The sequence below is a fragment of the Vulpes lagopus genome, chromosome 3 (genome assembly GCF_018345385.1).
Source record: "Vulpes lagopus strain Blue_001 chromosome 3, ASM1834538v1, whole genome shotgun sequence".
In the NCBI taxonomy this organism is placed as follows: domain Eukaryota; kingdom Metazoa; phylum Chordata; class Mammalia; order Carnivora; family Canidae; genus Vulpes; species Vulpes lagopus.
The window spans coordinates 95,070,802-95,094,114 of NC_054826.1; the positions used below are offsets into that span (position 1 = coordinate 95,070,802).

The window sequence follows — 23,313 nt, forward strand, 5'->3', positions numbered from 1 at the left end:
ATCAAAGGCACAGACCTAGAGAAAGTTAGGGGTTTGGGGAAACAAGAAATCTAGGGTCTGGTGCTGGCTCTTTCCCTGACTTACTCTGAGACTTTGGGAATGTTCAACCTCCTGAGGCTCAATTTTCTCATCTGGAAAATGGAGCTAATCAAACCTGATGCCCGTAATGCTATGAGATTTAAACAAAATTATATATGGAAAGTGTCTGGGAGAGTTATCTGGCACAGATCAGGGGCCCACAGCATCTGAGTTCCTTTCCAGAGGCAGTCCTAGGGCATGCATGCGCACACACATGCACACATACGCCAGTAGAGGAGAGGGACACAGAGTGAGACCCCAAGCCAGACCAGATCCAGAAAGACAGATGGGGACACACTTATTCTCCAGGGATCCCATGCTCTGGCAGGGCTGGCCTGGCCTCAGGGCCCAGAGGTTCAGGCAGCGGGGACTCAGACAAGGGTCCTGAGCCCTTCAGGGGTTCAGCCTCTTGGGCCTGGGCCAGCTGGGCCGTGTGCTCAAAGGCAGCTTGCAGCAGGTGGGAGACAAGGCAAGTGGTCCAGGTGATGAGATAGGCTAGGTGCCAGGAGGTGAACGCTGTTGTGTTCTCCACCCACCAGTACAGACGTTTCAGCAGTGTCAGGAGCTCTGGCACCACACGGTTGCCCAGCAAAGCCTGGAGGGGATAAGTGGAGGGGCAGGAGGTGGCCACCAGGAGCTCCCACAGTGGCGTTGCCCGGCTGCCAGGCCCAGTGTCCCAGGCCTGCCCTTTCCAGCCTGGCCTAAGCCATGCCCACCCACCTTGCTGAGCAGCCAGCCCAGGCCGCGGCGATGGGCATTCCGGCACAGCCTCCAGGTCAGCAGTGACAGCAGCAGGACCGCCAGCATCAGGCCATGCAGACAGGACAGAAGCAGGTCCATGCAGGTGGCTGCAGACAGGCCTAGCCACTTCGGGGCCAGGCCCAAGGCACGGGCACAGCGCAGCACGGCCACCCCCACTAGCCGGGGTGCCCGCAGCCCCAGCCACATGGGGACTTCCATCAGCACCAGCCCTGCCCGTAGCACCCGGCCCAAGGGGCTGGCTGCAAGCCCAGCGGGGGGATGGACCTGGCCGCTGCAGGACCCCCAAGCCTCCTGGGCCAGTCCCGACAGCCAGTGGTTGAAGAGGAGAATCTTGAGCAGGAGGAAATTGTAGAGGTGGACTCGGTTCTGGACCAGCTGCAGGAGGGAGAGCCACACCATTGTCAGTCATGCACCCTACCTGTCCCCGGTTTTATTGTAGGGGTGGGGCCGCCAGGCTACCATAGGCCAGGTCCCCCCTCTCTGGAGGTCTCAACTTCTCCAACAAGAAAGATCTTTATCTGCCTACTTCTAAGGACTCCATTCTCAGTCCATTCGCTTTAGAAAGTATTTCGTTTTATCTTGGTTTTCTTTCCCTTGAAGTGATTATTGATAATAGTCCAGGCAAAGCGGAAAACCTGCACCCCGATGTTTCTAGCAGCAACGTCCACAATAGCCAAACTGTGGAAGGAGCCTCGGTGTCCATCGAAAGATGAATGGATAAAGAAGATGTGGTCTATGTATACAAGGGAATATTCCTCAGCCATTAGAAACGACAAATACCCATCATTTGCTTCAACGTTGTTGGAACTGGAGGGTATTATGCTGAGAGAAATAAGTCAATTAGAGAAGGACAAACATTATATGGTCTCACTCATTTGGGGAATATAAAAAATAGTGAAAGGGAATAAAGGGGAAAGGAGAGAAAATGAGTGGGAAATATCAGGAAGGGAGACAGAACATGAGAGACAAATAAGGGGTGGTGATAAGGGAGGTGGGAGGGGGGTGGGGGTGACTGGATGACGGGTACTGAGGGGGGCACGACGGGATGAGCACTGGGTGATATGATATATGTTGGCAAATTGAACCCCAATTTTAAAAATTTTATTAAGCAAATATTTATGCTTATATGAGAAAATATCTTGTAATTTAGATAATCTATGATTACTATAACCTCTTTTGCCAATAAATGACTGAAAAAAAAGAAGTCTAGGCAAAGAAAGTGGTTCATTATGATGATAGAAGGAGTGACTATCCCCCCTCAGCCCTCTAATCCTGCAGATTTGAACCCCAGGCGGTTTTTTCTCCCAAGCACTTGGGCTTTCCTGCCCACCGGCTACCTGTTGGTGTCATGAGGGCAGCTGGGGACAAATGGCAGTGGCATTGGGGTAGAAAGATGCGAAGTGCAGGGGCAGTGACTGAGTGACCTCTAGAGAGGGGTGAAGGAGAGAGTGGGACCCAAGATCTCCAGGCTTCTGTCCTGGGTGACAGGGTGGATATGATGCTTCCCATCTAATGGAAGAAAAGTGCAAGCTTGAGTGGGGAAAGAGACTATAATGGGAAAGTTCCACCATTCCTGGGGCTGAACGGGCCCTCATCAGAGCCCTAAAGCACCCCATCTAGACCCCACACACCTTTGTCCAGAGGACCACCTGGAGCCCTAGGGGGCAGCGTGGGAGACGGCCATCTGGGACTGGCTATGTACCCCACTACGGGCACTGTGGCTTGTGGGTGAGGCTTCTGAGGGAGGCAGTCACCTAGTTCCACCGGATGGGACAGGTCCATGGGGTCCAACAGCTCTGAGGTAACTGGGAAGGCCTGGGGGCCCCCATTTCCCACTCACCAGCACTGAAAGCTTCACTACCAGCAGTAGAATTTCCAAGAGGCTGGATCTGACCGGAGGGACGGCCTCCATATCTGCCCCTTCTCCCCCTCCTCCAGCTGGGAGAGGAAGGGTGACCTCACAGATACTGCAGGGTGGGGCTGAGTTACCGTGGTGACCCAGTTGCCATAAAAGACCCCCTTCTACCTGCCTCCCCCACCCTGCAATGTGCAAAAACTAAGGTATTTGTCTTCTACATCCTGTCCCCTTCCTGGTTGGAGACTGCCCAGACACCCACACAAGCGCCAGAGAAGGTTCTCAGAGGGACAGCCTCGGGGCCTGCAGTGGGAACTGAGGCAGTCCTTGTGTACTGAAACTGTGGCTGAGGGTGGCTGGGGGCTGCACCTGCCCACGTCTGTGGAAATCCCAAAGAATCAAAGGCCCAGGAAATAGATATCTTGACACCATCCCAGGGCCACAGGGGCACTGTATTTGGAGACAGATAGGAGCCTCAGCTGCCCAAACCTGCAGACCCCTACCTAAGCCCCTCTATGCATCCCCACATACACACACACCCCACCACGAAGCAGAGAAATGAAGTTGCTAGTTTTCCCCTCAGATCTTAGTGACACCTAAGACTCCATTACAGCAAAGCAGGGGAGAGACAGTGTGCTGACCTGAATGCTCCAGAGAGTTCTGGAGAGAGGAGGGGAAATGAAAGAAAGGCAACAATTGGCTGTACTCGCCCACTCCTCGGAGGCCACAGGCTGCCTGGAGCATCTTGCAAAGCTTGCCCGAGGCTGCAATTAGGATCAAAGGCTTAGGATTTTCTGGGAGAATCCAGAACTTTGAGCACAGAGTGCCTCAGATTGCTTTCCTGTCTGGGTCCCATCCCCCCACCTCCCCACACCCCCACACTCCTCCCCCCCCCCCCCCCCCCCCCCCCCCCGCAGGTGCCCCAGGAGGCCACAAGAGGAGGCTCTCACAGCCTTTTAGAAATTTTTAGAAGCACGCCCTCTGCTGGAAAGGCTACTGTAATGCGGGGCTCGGTGACTAGAGGGCACCCTGGTGCAGGTTGGAAAGGGTGGTTGCCACCCCAGCCCTCACCCACACCATGTCTTCAGTCCTCATTTGCACCTCGGCCAGGCACCCTTGTGCAGGATGTAACCTGCCCAACTGGACGTGGGAACCCAGTCCCTGCAACATCAAGGATGACCTCAGCCCAGTCTGTCCACCAATTCCTTTCCTCTCCTGGGACAACAGCTGGGGTCTGGAGGGTGAAGTGTGCAAAGTCCCTCCACTCTGTCCTCTGCCTTTCCTATCACCCACCCTCCCTCTGTACCTGCGACACTGTGGCACTAAGGGGTCACCAGGGCTTCAAAAAGGCCTCCTTGCATTAAGTTTTGAAGGATGGCTAGGAACTTCCCATAGAAAGTGTGAAGGACGGTCCGGACAGGGGAAACAGCATGATTTGAACACTTCTGAGAGCAGAAAGCGGGAGGCAGAGAGGAGCACAAAGCAAGTGGTGAGGTCGGCAAATGCCAAATCTTTAAAAATAATAAAAAGATTTTATTTATTTATTCATAAGGCACAAAGAGAGAGGGGCATAGTCAGTGGGAGGAGAAGCAGGCTCTATGCAGGGAGCCCGATGTGGGACTTGATCATCAGGACCTTGGGATCATGACCTGAGCCAAACGCAGACACTCAACCACTGAGCCACCCAGGCGTCCAGCCACAGAATATTCTATCACACGATGAAAGCCGTGGAAGAGCTGAGGCAGCAAGGAGATTCCTGTGTGCTCTAGGACTGTCCCTCCTCGGGAGGAGGTGAGACTGGGGAGAAGGGGTCTGGGCTGGCGAGGGTGGGGAGGAGGTAGGGCAGGGGACGGATCAGCTAGGAATCCACAACAATAAACCCTGGGAATGGAGAGAAGTGGACAGATGCCAAAGACACATAGAATGTAGAGCAACACGGTGGGAAGCTGTCATGTACCAGGAAAGGTCCAAGGTGGTACCCTACTTGCAGGCTGACCAGCCAGCCTCCCCGAGTGCCTTGGCTGCTGGCAGAAGCATGAGATTCCTGGGTCAGAGAGGAAGGACCATCTACTGCTCACAGCACTAGCTGCCAAGGGTTTAGCATTGATTCCTCAGAGTCCCAAATCCCACAGGGGGATGTGACCCTTGTCCACCCAGCAGGTATATTATGAGAGAGTAAATCTAAGCATACAGAACCCAAATCTTTTTAATGGGCAGTAAGCAAGTCAGCCCTTTGCTCCTGGGATAGACATCATTTTCATCACACTGGAGCATGCCTGTGCTTTGCCCCAGAGGGGGACACCATATATTTATTCCAAGGTTGTCTGACACACAGATATCCTGAAAAAAAAAAAAAAGCAAAGCAGGGGTCAAGGGACCCCTCAGAAGGCTTGAATGAAGGGTGGTTGGTGAAGCTGTCCACCAATGTGGTGGTGGAGAGGAATGGTGGGTTTGGGGAAGGGCCTGACAGGTTGCTGGGAATCACATGGTAGGGACAGAAATTAGGATTTGTGATTCTTTTTCCCCTCTTTTGTCTCCTCCCCTTCTTGGCTTGCCCCCCCCCCTCCAAGCTATCACCCAGCACCTCCATACCAAGAATTCTACTATCACTAAGCTGAGTTGATGGTCTTCAATCTCACATCAACCAAACTCCCTGGTCATGTGGTCCAGGCAGGAGATGGGGTCACAAGGACCTCACTCTGCCCCAGTGCTGCCAGGGCAGCCCCTCGGGGTATCTCTCAAGACCAAGCTGGGTCTCAGTCCCAGCTCCATCAGCTATGCCCTCCCTCCCTCCAGAGCTTGGCCCCCAAGCAAAATTTCAGGAAGTCTTCTTTGTGGCTCTGTACTTGCTAACACAGTCGCCCCATAACCTAGCCTCAGCCATGCAGTACCAGTGACCAGAAGCCCCAGAGTCACCCCTGTCATCTTCCTTCGTTACCTTCCTGCCAAGCCACCTCTGAAGGCCAGGACCATGAGCCTTGTTCACGACAGTGCTCCATGCCTGGAACAGTGCCAGGTGCACAGCAGGAGTTCCAGAAGTATTTGTTGAATTAACCAACGAATAAGGGAGTAACTGCCTGGAGATTCAGCCCCTTGCCAGGCCAAGCTGCTGCATAAGGAGCCCCTAGATGTGGGTTCTTAGGCTAGGAACCCTCCATCCTCTTTTCTTTCCTACTCAACACCTAGGCTCAAGGCCATCCGTGCACTATGTGCTATGTGGCCTTGGGCAATAACCACCTCCCCTCCCTGGCCCTGTCTACACCTTGCAGGTAACAGGGAGGACCAGGTGGGTTAACCCAGTTATCAGTGGCCCCGCTGCACAGACTCCTTCCCCAGCCCAGGACCCAGCGCTAGAGGAGGGCAGGCAGTCTACCTCGGGCTTGCTCCCGTTGCCGGCAGCCCAAAGGCTCTCAGGTGCGCTCAGGTGCGCTACTCTGCAGGTGCAGGACAGCAGTGTGGCTGCGCAGGGGAGCACACACCGGGGGTGCGGAGCCCAGCGCACCTGCGCTCGCTGCTGGACTTGGAAAACTTTTCATTTGCTATTTTGTCCCCTGCCAGTCTGGGAGGCTGGTTTCCCTGTGACAACAACCGTGCGTCATCCAGAGGAGCTGGCCTGGTGCGAGTCACGTCATGTCTGGGTTACTGGAGGCAAAACCACGGGGAATGATCCAGACCACTTTTCTCCTTTCACATACCAGTGTTAAAATCTCACTTTATTTTAAATCGTTATATTCCCCCCACCCCAGAAGTACATAAAAATGATAAATATCCCTTTCATATGTATTGCAATTTGTATTTTTGACTTTCCAAAAATGGCTTTATCGGAGCCACTTAAATACAAAAGTAATAATTAAGAACTGATGGATGCAAGAGGAGCCTATCCTGGTTAAAGGAAAACGTTTTGCCCTCAGTTTGAACTGACCTCTGACATTTAATCACAGGTCCTTGTTTCGGCCCCAAGTTCCCTCATCTGGAAAACTGGGATACATTTTGTAGAATCAAATGGATGAGGTTATGGGGAGAAGTCATTCCAACAGGGTCTGGGAAGTGCTTGGAGCAGCACCCGGCCCCACACCAACGCTTTGGGGTTGATGAGTCAATGCAGCCAACCCCTGTGGATTGGAAAGTTAACTCAAGAATTTTAAAAAACAAGGGGTACCTGGGTGGCTCAGTGGTTGAGCGTCTGCCTTTGGCTCAGGTCATGATCCCAGGGTCCTAGGATCGAGTCCAACATCAGGCTCCCCGAGGGTAGCCTGCTTCTCCCTCTGCCTCTATCTCTGTGTCTCTGATGAATAAATAAAATCTTTTTTTAAAAAAGAATTCTTAGGGATCCCTGGGTGGGTGGCTCAGGGGTTTAGCGCCTGCCTTCGGGCGAGGGCGTGGTCCTGGAGTCTTGGGATCGAGTCCCCTGTCGGGCTCCTTGCATGGAGCCTGCTTCTCCCTCTGCCTGTGTCTCTGCCTCTCTCTCTGTGGGTCTCTCATGAATAAATAAATAATTTTTTTAAATAAAAAAAGAATTTTTAAAAACAAAATAAGCTACAGGCTAGGCAAAAATGCTTTAAAACATGCACAAATGTGTAAAAAGAAACGGCCTCCAAGTGCACAAATTGTATTGATTCATAAGGCAATATGTGGAAATTTTTCATCTCAACCAAACTACTTTCTGGCGATTTACTTGGAGGCTGAGACTACATTTTGAAATTCCAGAACAATCTGACCAAATATAAAGAAGGGTCCTTGATACCTTAAAATTAACTAAAAAAAAAAAAAGCCTCCTTCCCAACATGGTGCAGTCAGTTAACATCACCGAGCTGAAACTGCCACAGCTAGAAATGCTCAAGAACCAGCTGGACCAGGAAGTGGAGCTCCTGTCCACGTCCATTGCCCAGCTCAAGGTGGTACAGACCAAGTCCGTGGGACCAAGGACTGTCTGAACGTGCTGAACAAGAACAACAAGGGGAAAGAGATACTCGTCCCACTGACGACTTCTATGTGTGTCCTGGGAAGCTACATGATGTGGAACAAGTACTCATCAATGTGGGAACAGGCTACTATGTAGAAAAGACAGCTGAGGATGCCAAGGACCTCTTAAACCATGTTGTTGAAATAAATTCTGCAGACATCTTACTGCCACCACCAGCCACTGGCCATCTAGCTTCTGCCCTTACATCCCCACCACCACTGTCCTGGTCCAAGTGACTGATAAGCTCTTTACCGCTGAACCTGGTATGGAGACACCATGAGCAAAGCCAGAAGGTAGCATCAGCCTAGGAGAAATGTTTGCAACTCAAGAAACAGTCCAAGAATCAGTATCCAGAATACACAAAACATTTAAGGAACTCCTACAAACATAAAGATAAATAAGACCAAATCAAGTGACTCAATAGAACACGTAGGCAAAGACAATTCACAGCAGAGGAAACCCAAAAAGCCAATAAACTTATGAAAACTTGTGCACCTTCATTAGTAATCAAGGGAAATGCAAATTAAAATGAAATACTCTCTCCTACTCATTTGCAAAAACCAAAAAGTCTGATAAAGTGTGTGAGTCCATGGAGGCAACCAGAGCATCTGATGTGATGTGTGCCCCCACCTGGCACTTTCATGTTAGTTCTCAGACTCTGAGAGCCAACCATGCTAAGAAAGGTATTATTCACAGCTGCCCGTTGCACACATATGTGAAACTGAAATGAGCTCACGACAATAATTGCCCTTACTATGTGCAACGTGAATTTTCTATTCATTCTCTTTTACAATGAACTGAATTGTTTTCGTTACCCCATACCAGGAAGCAAACACCATTCTGTAAAGCACTACTTCCAGAAGTATTCATTTGTGAACAACAATAACAACAACAAAAAAAATGTGCAAGGCTATTTGTGGCAGCATCATTTTCCATCAGTAGGAAAATGAATAAATGAATTGGGTGTATCTGTTTGAGGGATGACTAAGCAGTGGTTACCATCAATGCAACCTGTACACACCAATGTGGAAAGATCTCAAAAACATAGTAAAGAGGGAGGAAGTTAAGTAAAAGAGGGAATTTACAGAGTAATAGCTATAAAGCAATAGCGATCATATACATGTTCTCAAATCCATTAAGCAATATAATACGTTCCAGACATATATAGTAAAAATATAAAAACAAGACCTGGAAGGTCCCAGCCATTCAGGGTGGTAGCTGGGTCCCTGCAGCAGCAGAGGGAGGAGGGGGGAATTCAGAAGGAATTACAGTTTAATCTGTTATCTTGTCTTTTTCTACATTCACATATTCTGAAGCAATAATGACAAAATGCTAATATTTGTTCATTCTAGGTAGAGGATACCTGAAGGTTGAGAACAAGCCAATCAAGCAGAGATCTGAAGGAAGAGTGATCTGGGCCCAAAAACAGAAGTGCAAAAGCCCTGAGGTAACCATGGCATGTTCTAGGAACAGCAGAGACAAGGATGGTGGAGTGAGGAGAGAGGTTAGGGATGAGGTTGGTAAGGAATTTGGATTTTTTTTTTTTAAAGATTTTATTTATGTATTCATGAGAGACACAGAGAGAGAGGGGTGGGGCAGAAACATAGGCAGAGGGAGACACAGGCTCCATGCAGGGAGCCCGATATGGGACTCAATCCCAGCACTCCAGGATCATGCCCTGAGCCAAAAGCAGGCACCAAACCGCTGAGCCACCCAGGGAGCCCAGGAATTTGGACTTTAAGCTGGGGAGTAAGCTCAACAAATTTGTACTGTAAAAACATCATTCTGGTTGGGTGTATTTTGTTAACTAAAACTTTGAAACTGAGTGATGAACCAAAACATGGGGCTAATCTCTTATGTGTTTGTAATTTTCCATTAAAGTTTTGAAAAACAATAATCAATACTACCTCTGGCTACTCTGAGGAAAATGGACTGCGGGTGGGCCCAGAAGGGTGGCAGGGAGGCCAGTGAGGAGGCTGCAGCAGGGGTCAGAGTGAGAAGAAAGGGTAGCAGAGGCCCAGGTAGAGGGATGAGGCCACGGGATTTGCAGACACAACAGAAAGTGGGATGGGAAAAAGCTGGCTTGGGCTTAGCCTCTGGGTGCACAGTGGTTCTGGAGGATGAGGAAGAGGAGAACAAGGAAAACTGGATTTGGAAGCGATGCCAGAGAAAGGCTCATGGCCTCCATGGGGAGATAGCAGGGGCACAAGTCCAGAGTTCAGGGGAGAGTCATGGCTTGGAGTCACCTCTTTGGGGATCGCTGACATATAAAAAGTATTTGAAACCACAGGACAAGATGAGATCACATAGGAAGTGCGTGGAGCTAAATGCGGAGAAAGGGCCCAGGACTGAGTCAGGGGTGCTCCCTGACTGGAGGAGGAAGAGGAGAGAAGAAAAAGGCAGCAAAGGAGACAGGAGACCAGAAGAAGGGAAGTTGCTCTCTTGTCCCCAACCACCCTCCAACCTGTCAATCCCATGGCAGCCTCGGCTCTTACCCGGATCATTACAACAGGCTGGGAACCCAGGACGCACTTCCTAGGCTGCCTTCTGAGTGCCTTTTGAAACATAGATCTGACGCTATAACTCCCTGCAGCCCCATGCAGGGTTAGAAAGCCAGTCCCAGCCTGGTGACCTCGGGCCCTGAGGCCCGGGCCCTGCACACGTACCCTGGGGATGCTCCCACCCATCAGACTCAGATGCAGGTGGAAGCACACGTGTTTGCACACACCCGTGAGCAGCGTCTTCACTTTGCACCAGCAGCCACACCCCCACCCCCCGCCAGACCACCACCCTGGCCTGCCCTCTCCCTGCTTCCCACAGGCAGGGCTTCGCTTCCCACGCCCGAGCCTGGAAGTACCAGGCTTTCCCAGCCTCTGGGGCTTCTGGGAAAGCATCCTCCCTCCAAAGAAAGAAAATGAGAGAGAGTCAAGGAGACAGGGCCCAGCCTGCCTTGGGGTTTGTATGTGAGGACACACGAATGTCAGAGCTGCTGCCACCATCCTGTGACCGGAAGGAACTCTCGTGGCAAACACACAAATAAGACACCAGAGCCTAGGTCCCTGGTGAAATCAGTGGGCCACGGGGCGCATGGGGGACTCAGTCGGTTGAGCATCCAACTCTTGGTTTCAGCTCAGGTCATGATCTCAGGGTCGTGAGATTGAGCCCTCATCAGGCTCCATGCTCCGTGAGGAGTCTGCTTGAGATTCTCTCCCTCTCCTTCTGCCCTTCCCCCTGCTTCCTCGATCTCTCTCAAATAAATAAATAAATCGTTAAAAAAGAAAAATCAGTGGGCCCCAGAGCCAGCCTTGTACTGTGGACCACCAGACTTCTCATATGACTAAACAACAAACCCCAATTATTTAAACCATCTGGGGGCAGCCCCGGTGGCTCAGTGGTTTAGCACTGCCTTCAGCCTAGGGCATGATCCTGGAGACCCGGGATCAAGTCCTATGTCAGGCTCCCAGCATGGAGACTGCTTCTCCCTCTGCCTGTGTCTCTGCCTCTCTCTCTCTCTCTCTCTCTCTCTCTCTCTCTCTCTCTCCCTCTCTCTGTGTCTCTCATGAATGAATAAATAAAATCTTTTTTAAAAATTTTTTGGGATTGGGATTGGGATTCCAATCCCAATCCAGCACTTGCATCTAGAAGCATCCCAACTGATTCGCACATCTTCACGCATGTAAACATCCCACCCTCCCACACCTGGCTCCCAAAAGTCATGCCATCCCCCTCAGAACTCTTGCCCATTGGCATCCCTATGTCTTGCCTGTGGGCCATCTTGACATAACATCGCCTCACCTTTGTCCACTTGACCCTTTCCTGTCACTCACTCTGGCCACAGGGTGACTCACTTGGCCTCAGCCACCTGCAGTCCTTGACCTCTGGCTTGCCCATCTGTGAGGTCATGCAATAGTTTTGAAAAATAAACTGCTCCTTTTCACACCCTGGATTTTGGGGCAGACTGGATGGTGTCCAGTGTTTCGGGGGAGGGTCTTTGTCAGCAAAAGACACAGGAAAGGCTTTGGGGTTCCAAAGTTTAGGACTTAAGGGGACTGATAACAGGAAAAAGAAAATGTCAATAGGTCAGAAAAATACCTCCTTCCCTGAGGCTAGGATAGTTTCCTGGGGCTCTGGAGGAGAAGAAATGGAGTGGGTTCTGGGGCAAGAAGTCAGTGGGGCCTGGGGTCCATGCTTGGGAGTAGCAGAGCACATCCTGAGACCACCAGCTCCCACCAGGACCCCGCATGGCAAGTCTCATTCTCCACCAGGGCCATTGTTATAGGAGCCATGTTGGTGTCCACAGACCATGCAGCACCCCATCAATGAGTGGAGTACCACTGAGCAGAGGCACTGAGGGACTCTGGGGACAGATATGCAGTCCCTCTAGGGCCTCCCCTAGGTTCTATCCTGGAGCCAGACAGGCCACCCTCTGATGATCCAGCAGGACTGCCTTTAGGGCTATCCACTTTACATAAAGGGTCAATCCTGGCATGCCTGGGTGGCTCAGTGGTTGAGAGTCTGCCTTCGGCTCAGGTCATAATCCTGGGGTCCTGGGATCATGAGATCAAGTCACATATCGGGCTCCCAGGGAGCCTGCTTCTCCCTCAGCCTATGTCTCTGCCTCTCTCTGTATGTCTCTTATGAATAAATAAATAAAAATCTTTAAAAATAAAAGAGTCAATCCTTCCAATAACATCTTTCAACACCACAGCCCCTACCACCAGACAAAAGAGGGGTCCTGGACACCAGGGAGGGGGCAGGTGACTTAGAAGGAAAAGCCTGCATTCAGATACTGAGGAGATAGTAACTAGAGCCTGAAGAGGAGAAGACACCCATGTCCCCCACCCCACTAGACCAGGGTAGAGTGGGGGCTGTTTCTGACTCATCTCTGACTCCAAGTGCCCTGCCCAGGGCCTGATAAACAGTAGGTACACAATAAATATTTATGGGCCTAAACAGAACATGAGACTGTAGAGATGGGGCCCACACTCTCAGCTGATTGAGCCAGTCCCCATTCCCAACCTCTCCCTCCCAACTCACCTGCTAGTGATGGCTCAGGGGCAACCATGTGACCCAGAGTGGCCAATAGGATGAAGTAGATTCACGATCCTGTGCTTCCAATAAAGCTTTTGTGATGATGTGTAGTCTGAGCTGGCCTAGCTTTCTGCCCTTTCCTCTGCCTCTTGTCCTGTCGGGAGGTGCAACAGCCATGAGATGACAGTCATGAGCACAAAGGCTTCTGTGCAAAAGGTGGCAGAGAAGGAAGATGACAAGAGTGTGGGTCGCTGATGGCATAACTGAGCCTCTGATTAGACTGCCCAGTCTCCGCTTCCTTGATGAACCCAGTCAATCTCTCTCTGTGTGTTTCAGCTGTAGCTGTGCCCACGCTCTGTTATTTGCAGCTGAACACAACACACTCACTGTACACTTTTGGACTGAAACAGATCTGGGTTTGGATCTTGGGAGGTGACAGCTGAAATTTGGGTTTCCTCCACTATCTCCACTCCCCCAAAACTGCTCTTGCCAATGTCACTGTATTAATTGAGAGAAATGACAAGTTATTGTCACAGACAATCCTGAAATCTCCATGGCTCAACACAATGAAATTGATTTCTTGCTCATGTTACAGTCCGATGTAGGTTGGTGGAGAGGGCACGGCTATGCACAGTCCTTTAGGGTCCCAGATTCTGTTATCTGGGAACCCCATTCTCCTCTGGGTGCTTGGCGCCCCTCCACAGAGGATCAGATAGGGGATGTTTATGGTCCATGTCTGGAAATAGAGCATTTCATCACCATCTGCCTTTAATTGGCCAGAATTCAGCCATACAGCCACACCTACAGATAAGGGAGGCTGGGACACGATGTCTAACTAGGGAAGAGGAGGTAAATAGTGTACACTTTCAAGGTCTCTCTCGGCCCCAAAGACCTCCACATCCCTATAGCCAGTGCTCACTTCCAAAGCCTCATTTTAACCACCTCAGTTGGCCATTCCTTGTCTTTTTGAAACACTCTGTTCTTGGCATCCTTCCTAACTTTGCTGGGTTTTCTCCAGCTCTCCCAGACACTCCTCTTCTTCCCTGAAAGGTTGGGAGTTCTCAAGCTGGACCCTGAGCCCTATCTTCTTCTCTTTATCTTCTCTCCCTACACATCTCACCTTTACTGGCTGCCTCAATCATCACCGGTTTTACTCATGACCCTGAATCTATCTCCAGCTTGATCTCTCTCCTGAGCCCACGACTGGCATCAAACAGCCTCCTGGACATCTTCACGTAGACACCTCAAATTCAACACCCCCAAACTGTTATTATCCTCTTTACCCCAAATCTGCTCCTCCTCTCCAGCTTCCCTTGTGAATGGCACCACATCAACCCAAAGGCTCAACTCCCCACAGCTTGCTTCCCCTCCCCACACCACTCACTCTCAATCACCAAAGCCCTGCTACTTCTACCACCAAAACATCTCTGAACTCCATCCACTCCTCTCTACAGCCATGACCACTGCCCAAGGTCATGCTACCATCGCCTCCCTCCTGGACAACTGCCACAGACTCCCAGACTCCATCTGCCCAAACTTTGATCCCCAAGGGTTCTTTAACCTAGTGCTTCTGAACCTAGAGGCACAGAAATCATGAGAGGGGCATGTAGATGCCCCAAGGGTTCTTTAACCTAGTGCTTCTGAACCTAGAGGCACAGAAATCATGAGAGGGGCATGTAGATGGCTCAGTCAATTAGACATGTGTCTTTGGCTCAAGTGATGATCCCAGGGTCCTGGGATAGAGTCTTCCGTTGGGCTCCCTGCTCAGCAGGGAGTCTGCTTCTCACTCCCCCTCTGCAGCTCCCCCTGCTCATGCTGTCTCTCTCCATCAAATAAATAAACAAAAATTTTTTTTAAAAAAATTTTTTTAAAAGAGGGGCACCTGGGTGGCTCAGTTGGTTTCTCATCTGTCTTAGGCTCAGGTCATGATCTTGGGGCCCAGGATGGAGCCCGCATTGGGCTCCCCGCTCAGCAGGGAGTCTGCTGCTCCCTCTCTGTCTGCCTTTCCCCCTCCCCATCGTGCCTGTGTGCTATCTCAAATAAATAAATAAAATCTTTTTTTTTAAGATTTTATTTATTTATTCATAGAGATGCAGAGAGAGAGAGAGGCAGAGACACAGGCAGAAGGAGAAGCAGGCTCCATGCAGAGAGCCTGACGTGGGACTAGATCCAGGGTCTCCAGGATCACGCCCTGGGCTGCAGGCGGCACTAAACCACTGCGCCACCGGGGCTGCCCATAAATAAAATCTTTTTTTAAAAAATTGAAAAAGAGAAATCACCTCACCTGGTGAATCTGTTTCAAGAGGATTTTCTGGGGCCTCCCTACCCCCTTACAATCTGATTCTGATCCACTTGGTCTGGGGTTGGGCTCATTAATTTGCATGCCTAACAAGCTCACCTCAGGGCATCCCCTGGAGCAACCCAAGCTAAAGATGCTAGGACAGAGGCTGCAAGTGTTTGGACTGACTTTAGGTAACAAGAATCCCCAAACTGTCCGATATGGAGGCCACTAGCCACAGATGGCTATTTAAACTATTAAAACAAAACTTAAAATTCAGTTCCTCAGGAGCACTGGCCACATTTCAGATGTCCAACCGCCACATGTAGCTAGTGGCTACTATATCAAACAGCGTCCAGTATAGAACATTTCCATGGCCAAAGAAAGTTCTACTGGATCGCGTTGCCCAGACCAAGGTGACTGTTCAAAAAATGAAGGCCGATCTTAGGTCCCCCTCTTTTTGTTTTGTTTTTTTTTTTTTAATTTTTATTTATTTATGATAGGCACACAGTGAGAGAGAGAGAGAGAGAGAGAGAGAGAGAAACAGACTCCATGCACCGGGAGCCCGACGTGGGATTCGATCCCGGGTCTCCAGGATCGCGCCCTGGGCCAAAGGCAGGCGCCAAACCACTGCGCCACCCAGGGATCCCTTAGGTCCCCCTCTTGTCCATAAGATTTCAGAGGCTCGGGGCACCTGGGTGGCTCAGTGGTTGAGCGTCTACCTTCAGTTCAGGTGGTGATCCTAGGGTCTCGGGATCTAGTCCCGGATCAGGATGCCCATGGGGAGCCTGCTTCTCCCTCTGCCTATGTCTCTGCCTCTCTCTGTGTGTCTCTCATGAATAAATACATAAAATGTTTTTAAAAAAATTTTTTTTCCAGAGGCTCTCGCTTCCTAAAAGTAAAGGCATACAAGGACCTCGAGAGGGAGCCACAGAGATGCTCCTAAAAGTGGAAACCCCGCAAGTGCGTCTGAGTCTGATCTTCCCGGGCTAGAGAAAGGCCAAGAACTTTGAGCTCATTGGCTGATAGCGGAGGGGCGGCTGCCAGCGCTTTCCTTTGATTGGGTAGTTGCTCATAGCGGAAAGCCAATCACCGTGGGCGGCGGGGGAGGGGCCAGGCTTGCCCTGCAGGCCCCGCCCCACTTCCGGGGCTCCCAGCCCTGCCGGCGAGTGGGATCCGCGGTGAGTTCTGGCTCCCTCGACCTTCTTAGATCCCGTGGGTGATGGAATCCGGCTCACTGCGTCAGGTTCGCCGCCTCGGGAGCGGGCAGGTGGGGGCAGGTCCTCCCTCCCGCTGCAGGGAGCACCCCCCGCCCAGCCCTGAGCCCCACGTGTCGCGTCTCGCCCTCTGTGCTGTGGCCGCCCATGCAGTGGCCTTGCAGGTGTCGGGCGGGAATGGGAGAGGCCGCAGTGGGCAGAGACACCCAGGCTACGTATCCGCAGGAGATGGCTCAGGCGGAGGGCGGGAACCTGGCCGAGGCGCGGGCTCGGGTGGGGGCCTTACACGGCATCACCGACCTGGACCACAAACTGCACTTCTATGAGCGCTGGGCTCCGGACTATGACCAGGTAAACTGGCCAGGCTCCTCACTTCCACCTCTTCGGCTCGCGCAGCCCCAACTTTCCTATCTGCAAAGTAGGAACAGTTAGCCTCCTGTCACCCGACGGTGGCTTGTAAGAATGAGGTGAGCCCTTGGTCCTGCCCCCTCAAGGCCTAGCCCCTCCTCCCTGGCCCACAGCAGCCCTGCCCTCTGGCCAACCCCAGGCTCCACACTGGCAGCCCCTAGAAATCAGGTAGCAGGACCTCGCCACCCTGGGACTGCAGCCCAGCCAGAGGGGCTGCCTGGAGGGAGTGCCACTTGAGGCATCACTGTGGACTAAGGAGAGAGCACTACCTTGGCCAGCAGAGCGGTTCCCAGCAGTGGGCTGGGTGCTGACTCTCTAATCCTGGCCCCTTGACTGAGGAAAGCACCTCGTGCTGTATCCCCATGGGGCTGGAGCCCTAGTGAGCCCAGCACACACACATAACACCACACACCACACACATGCACACACAGTTTGGACTGCCTGACTCCTAGACAATCTTACACAGAAGTCCCCCAAATGCTGGGGCAGAGGGTGCCAGTTGGCTCAGCACTCTGTCCCCAGGACGTGGCCACCCTGCAGTACCGTGCCCCGTGCCTCGCAGTGGACTGCCTCACTCAAGCCCTTCCAGTCCCACCTCATGCTGCCCTGATCCTGGATGTGGCCTGTGGCACCGGCCTGGTGGCTGCTGAGGTGAGGCCTCCCCAGATCCCCTGTCCTCTCTGTACCCACTTGCTCAAAATTTTCCTTTCACCTCTGGCCCCAGAACTCTGCCTCCCCCATCACACTCACTGTTCCCAAACATTTGGACTATAATTTACTGTGGGCCCACTGCCCTCCCTAGATGCAGGGACCCAGCTGAGAGATGACAGGTGTGAACTGTGACTGAGTTTCCCCCTCCTCCATCTCAGCTGCAGGCTCGGGGCTTCCTCCAGCTGCATGGAGTGGATGGGAGCCCAAAGATGCTGGAACAGGCCCAAGCCCGGGGCCTCTACCAGCACCTCAGCCTCTGCACCTTGGGCCAGGAGCCTCTGCCCAGTTCTGAAGGTACCTCCTCTCCCAACCAGACAACTTGACAGTGCCCCTTTCTCTTGCCCAGCCCCCAGCCCCCTGGCTGAACCCTCCACAAGCTGCCTCCCACACTGAGCCCCCCAAAGCCTCACTGAGACCCTCTCTGAGCTCCTCTGTCTGAGCCCTCCACCCCATTATCTGACATCAGCCCAGGATACGGCCACACTTATCATATCCCCCTGCCATAAGTGGCAGGCCTGGTTCCTTCTGATGGGCATCATGAGGCCATAACAAAGACAAACCCTCACACCGCATCTCCATTTTCTGCATAGGGACCTTCGATGCAGTGCTGATAGTGGGGGCCCTCAGTGATGGCCAGGTGCCCTGCAGTGCCATACCTGAGCTTCTGCGAGTAACCAAGCCAGGTGAGGAGCAATCTGTTCAACCCCAGGCACACACCTTCCCCCTACCCCCCACATGAGGAGACACCAGCCTCAGAACCTCCCAGGGAAAGTGAGGTGCAGCACCCTACCCAGGGTCACATAGCCTAGCTTCACATCCCAGCCACCAGCAGCCACCATCAACAGACCCAGGCAAACAGACAGGGCAGGTAGGTAGCCAGCCTGCCTCTTATCCATTGGGCAACTCCACTCTCCTCTCTGGCTCTATCTCCTCGCCTACCCACCTGCCTGCAGTGGCGGAGCCCCGTCCCCCACAGGACTGGGGTGAGTGCTTTCTGTAAACTCCCCCATAGGGGTCGATATGCAGCTGAGAATTGGATTTGCTTTGCTCCAGCCATGTGCCTTGTCCCTCATTGGCCTTTGCCCTCTGGGCTTCCATCACCAACCCACTGCCAGACCTGAGCTTTCTGTGAGTTGCCAAGCCAGGTGGGGACCTGAGGAAGAGGGCCAGGCCACTCTGAGCACCCAGAGAAGAACGGCACTTCTGGGAGCTGTTTGGGGACGGAGGGCAGCACACACAGGAATGCAGCCACAGGCAGAAACAGGGAAGACAGCCACAGGAAGTCACAGGCAGGAGGGAGAATGGCGGAGTAGGAAGATGCTGAGACCCTGCCTTGGCTGTGGGACAGGATCGGAAAGCCCCAAAGGTGCTCCGATTGCAGCAAGGCTGCATCTTCTCCCTGCCCCCTTCACCCCCACTGGGCCCAGCAGGGCCCATGGCTAAGCCTGGGCAGGTCTGGGCAGGTTTCAGCCTTGGGGAGCTGTGGAAGCTGACAGAAGTAGGGTCTTGAGTGGGGTCAGAGAGAAAGGTAGTAACTGGGCTCAAGAGAACAGGGAGCTCCCATCAGAACCAGCTCAGCCCGTGCTTGTCAGGCCCCTCAGCTGGCCAGAGCCCTGTCTGTCCAGCTACATCATATAGGCTCTTTGGAGCCTTTCCTCTCATAGAGCCCCATCTACCCACCCCACAGGGCCCACTTCTCACCCCTTCCTCCAGGAAGCTCTCCAGATACCATCGTCCCTATGTGTATCTGAGCCCGCACTGGGCATGCTGTAGGTGTCTGGAGAAGACCTATAGCCATAGGTCAGTCATTCATGCAGCCAGCATTTAATGACGGTGCAGTCATTCCTGTGACCCCGGGGGAATCAGCCCCACTCCATAAGCTGGGAAAATAGGCTCAGAGAGGTGAGGGGACTTGCCAGAGGCCCAAAGTGCTTCCTTCCTGTGTCTCCAAACACAGTCACATCCTCCAACAGAAGGGGCTGGGTGAGCAGTAAGGACGGAGTCCCCTCCATCCAAGGGCTTAAGCCAAGAATTCCCAGCGTAAAGGACACATCAGCCTGGAAGGGTGTGTAGGGGGCTGTCAGGCTGAGGGAACAAAAGGGTATTCCTTGGGGCAGGAGCAGTGAGCGCCAAAGGCATGGAGGTGGGGAAAGGCAGGCCCAGGGACAAGGCTGGGAGGACATAGCCCTTGAGGACACCCTTGAGGACAGGAGCAGAAAGGGACCACCCTCCCCAGGAAGGGGTGGGCCTTGAGCCTGGAACCATGGCTCCTGCCCCTCCCTCACTCAGCCCGCCCCCTTCCCCAGGGGGGCTGGTGTGTCTGACCACCAGGACCAACCCATCCAACCTGCGCTACAAGGAGGCACTAGAGGCCGTGCTGGACAGGCTGGAGCAGGCCGGGGCATGGAAACGCCTCATGGCCTGGCCTGTGGACCGGTGGGAACTGGCCACCTCCGAGCTTGAGATGGGCCCTGGAACTTCTGACAGGGATGGCTTCATTTCTGGCATCATCTACCTGTACCGAAAGCAGGACATGGCCCAGGAGGAGGGAGTGGGGTCCAGTCCTCAGCCCCCGGCCAACCTCTGACCCTCTACCTGACCTCAGCCAGGCCCGTCCTCGGGCCTCCTGTGCTTCGTCTGTAAAATGGGGCCCCTGTGTCCACTTGCCCCTCCGGGAGTTCTACTCTATTAAATGAGCCCCAGAAGGGGTCTCAGGACTCTGGTCTGCTTCTCTCACCCAGGAACATGACATCAATCCCTGAGATGGAGAGAGGTTGACAAGAAAACAGATGACGCCCTATCATGCCAGGCTGTCCCTGAGCCAGGCATGATAGGGCCGCAGATGTGATGTGACTCCTCCCGGGGTGGCAGGTCCTCTCACCCTAACAGGAAGACCAGGAAACCCGTGCCCGTGCTTCTGGCCTTTGAGCAAATACTTTCGCGTGTCCAGGATTCTGTTCCCTCATCTCCAAAAGAGTTGGGAAGCCTGGCTCCAGGTGTGTCTTGGAGGCTCATTAGGAAGGAGCCCTAGAGCCAGGCCTTCAGGACAAGCAGGATTCAGAGGGCTGGAGAAAGGGAACGGGACATTCCAGACCCACAACAGGGACAGCCTAGGCCAAGACCAGGACAGGGGACCTGGAGGGTGAGCGGACCACCATGGCCTCCAGACAAAGCCTGGACAAAGAGGGGAGAACGGCAGGTGGCCTACTCCCCAAGGTTGAGTGTTCTCACTGGGCCTCCCTCCTGGGGTCGCCAACCCTTTACCACAGTCCTGGGCACACAGTGCATTTCCTACGTAGGGCTTCACCTTCAAACAAAAGAACGGCTTTGAGCAAGGTCGTTCCAAAGGTGAGGCTAAGTTCTGTTTTTTTAAGTGTTCTTGTCCTGGCCACCACACAGTGGTCCTGCTCCTCACTGACCCCTTGCCCAGGCTTCCAGCCCTGCCCTGCCCACCTTCACAGCAGAAATCAGAAACAATACAGTCTTCCTGTGCACAGGTCCCATTTATTGTAGAAAATAATGGTAATTACCATGACAAACAGATCTACATAAGTTACAAAACCAACTACAGAGGAGGCAGCAAAGAGGCCCAGGACTTCCTGGGAGTGAAGGCCCGAGAAAGACCATCCCCCCCACCCCTCCACAGCGGGTCCCCAGGACTCCCAGTGACCTTGGCAGGGGTGGCAGGATCCAGATGTCGCCCAGTCACAAAAGGCCTGGGGGTCCTGCTGCTGAGGCAGAGCCCTGAGGCTGCAGGGTGGGGGCAGGAAGGGGTGCGGGCGGTCTGGGCAGCCTCCCCTGCCTCCTCCCCACCACTACCCAAACCAGTTTGTGGCACCTTCACCCCTCCCCTCTAAACCCGTCTGTCAACTCTGTGTCAACTCTGGCTCCATGGTCAGGTGGGTAAGTGAGGCCCCAGCCATCCTGGCCAACACAGGAGTGGGCAGGGCCCCATGGGGAGGCAGAGCCTGAGCCATTTCAGGGCTGAGCCGTCCTGACCAGCAGGAGCCAGCTCCTCCTCCCCAGCCACACCCTGTCACTTCTGTCCCCTTTCCGAATCTGCGGGTGGACGGTGGCACAGGAGTCTCTTGCTGGCGTAGAGGGGGCCTCGGGTAGACGTCCAAGGGGACTAGATGGGGCCCGGCTCAGTCCCTGCTCGCCCAGCCCCAGGCAGCCTGTGGCCCACGCAGGGCCATCCTGGGCTCGAGGGCTGCACCTTCAGTCCGGGGAGAAACGAAGCCGGCGGGACAGAGCGCAGTGGCGAGTGGCAGCACCTTACACGTAGTTGCTGGCTGGGGCGGAGCGGGCTGCGGCCGAGTACTTGGCCGAGTAGGGCTTGTCCGTGCGGGGAGGGCAGTTGCAGCAGAGGAGGGCCCCGCCGAGCAGCAGCAAGCCCGAGGCGGCCCAGCCCACGTAGAGAGAGGCGCCCATCTCCCGCTTCTGGCCGGAGACCACCAGCGGGTTGTAGAAGTCCCGGATGATATTGTTGGCCGTCCAGGACACCGGCACCATGACCAGCAGGCCGGCCAGCAGGAACACCACGCCTGCCACGATCATGGTCTTGGCCTTGGCGCTCTCGTCCTCCACGCAGTTGGTGCACTTGCCACCCACCACGGAGAGCAGCACGCCCAGCACGGCCAGGATGATGCTGACGACCATGAGGGCGCGGGCCGCCTGCAGGTCCTGCGGCAGCGCCAGCAGCGAGTCGTACACCTTGCACTGCATCTGGCCGGTGCTCTGCACCACGCAGTTCATCCACAGGCCCTCCCAGATGGTCTGCGACGTGACGATGTTGCTGCCGATGAAAGCCGTCACGCGCCACATGGGCAGTGCGCAGCTCAGGATGGTGCCCAGCCAGCCCAGCACGGCCAGCGCCATGCCCATCACCTGCAGCCCCATGGAGGCCATGGCTCGCCGTCCGCTGGGGTCTACGACCTGGAAGCCTATGCGGGTCCGACCCAAAGGGCTGTAGGAATCCAAGCGGTGAGGACAGACACTCTGCGTCCACAGGGAAGACTTTCACTTGGGAGTCCAGAGGCAGAGGCGGTTGGATCAGCTCCCCAGCTCTCCGGAGTCAGAAGGACAAGCCAGGTGAGTGTACCCAGACCAGTTCCTTTTAGCCAGTGGCTCTCGCCCCAAGACAGGAGCAGTTATATGGCTGTGTGGGTGGGCGGGAGCAGAGGGAGGGGTTTCGGTCCCTGGGGCCTGCCCCCTGACCAGTTTATCTGGATTCCTGAGCCAAGGCCAACAAAGGCACTGTAGGACCTCAGCCCTGGGCCCCTGAGTCAAGATCCTGGAGAGCCAGTCTCAGAGGAAACTGCCCTGTCTCCCAGCCCCCAGGCCCATGCTGAGGTCAGCCTGGAGAAAGACACTGAGTCACAGACCACAGGCCCCTGGACGCATGGGGTAGCCAGCCCCAGTCAGGGTCGGGTCCTAAAGACCAGGATCCCCAGCCCTAGGGGCACCCTTGTTCTAGGCTTGGGTGGGTAGACAGGGTGGGGAACCGTCAGAGAGAGGATCTGAGGGCAGAGTCCTGGGAATGTCAAAAAGCCCCACCCTGATTACTGTAGCCCCATCCTTATCACCTTCCCCTCTGGCCTGATCACTCTCATCATCTATGCACTTGCCTCACCAGCGATTTTGGTGTTGGCCTAATGAGGGCACTTTGGGGAACTCAGCTGGGGGGGCAGGGCAGGACTCCTGGGTCTATCACCTGTTGGCCCTTCCCTGACCACCGCCAGGCTTCCTAGCCCTGCCAGAGGGATGAGGTCTTTTGGTGGAAGAGATAAGGAAGCCTGTCTCCCCCCACCAGGAGAGTTTCGGCTGGTTGCTGCCAGGATGGAGGCCACTGGGCCAGATTCTGGGGGAGGTCACCCAGAGCAAGCCGTGGCCCAGACCCTGGGAGCACAAGCCCAGCAAAAAGCTGTTTACTCTGTGAAGACACACAGAGCAGTGGTCAGATAAAACCAGGTTGGGGGCAAAGTCCCACAAGACTTGGAAGGGGAGGCAG

At 53.8% G+C, this 23,313-nt stretch overlaps 3 protein-coding genes and 1 pseudogene across 3 annotated transcripts; 2 read left to right on the forward strand and 2 right to left on the reverse strand.

Moving 5' to 3' along the window:
• Positions 1-376: 376 nt before the first annotated feature.
• TMEM270 (transmembrane protein 270) lies at positions 377-2,752 on the reverse strand. Its single transcript, XM_041748507.1, has 3 exons — positions 2,681-2,752; positions 799-1,215; positions 377-673 (listed from the first exon to the last, which is right to left on the reverse strand). The coding sequence occupies exons 1-3, from the start codon at positions 2,750-2,752 to the stop codon at positions 377-379; spliced, it is 786 nt and encodes a 261-aa protein (XP_041604441.1).
• A 4,724-nt stretch (positions 2,753-7,476) lies between these two features.
• Positions 7,477-7,894, forward strand: LOC121487053 (annotated as a pseudogene).
• Positions 7,895-16,100: 8,206 nt separating this feature from the next.
• Positions 16,101-20,020, forward strand: METTL27 (methyltransferase like 27). Its single transcript, XM_041749768.1, is given in 7 exon segments — positions 16,101-16,237; positions 16,410-16,535; positions 17,115-17,243; positions 17,462-17,597; positions 17,894-17,986; positions 19,610-19,730; positions 19,732-20,020. Coding segments are annotated over 7 exon segments (921 nt in total). The 5' UTR covers positions 16,101-16,189; the 3' UTR covers positions 20,000-20,020.
• Positions 20,021-20,787: 767 nt separating this feature from the next.
• CLDN4 (claudin 4) lies at positions 20,788-22,891 on the reverse strand. Its single transcript, XM_041749769.1, has one exon. It carries the CDS (start codon positions 22,209-22,211, stop codon positions 21,579-21,581), a length of 633 nt encoding a protein of 210 aa, XP_041605703.1. The 5' UTR covers positions 22,212-22,891; the 3' UTR covers positions 20,788-21,578.
• Between the last annotated feature and the right edge of the window lie 422 nt (positions 22,892-23,313).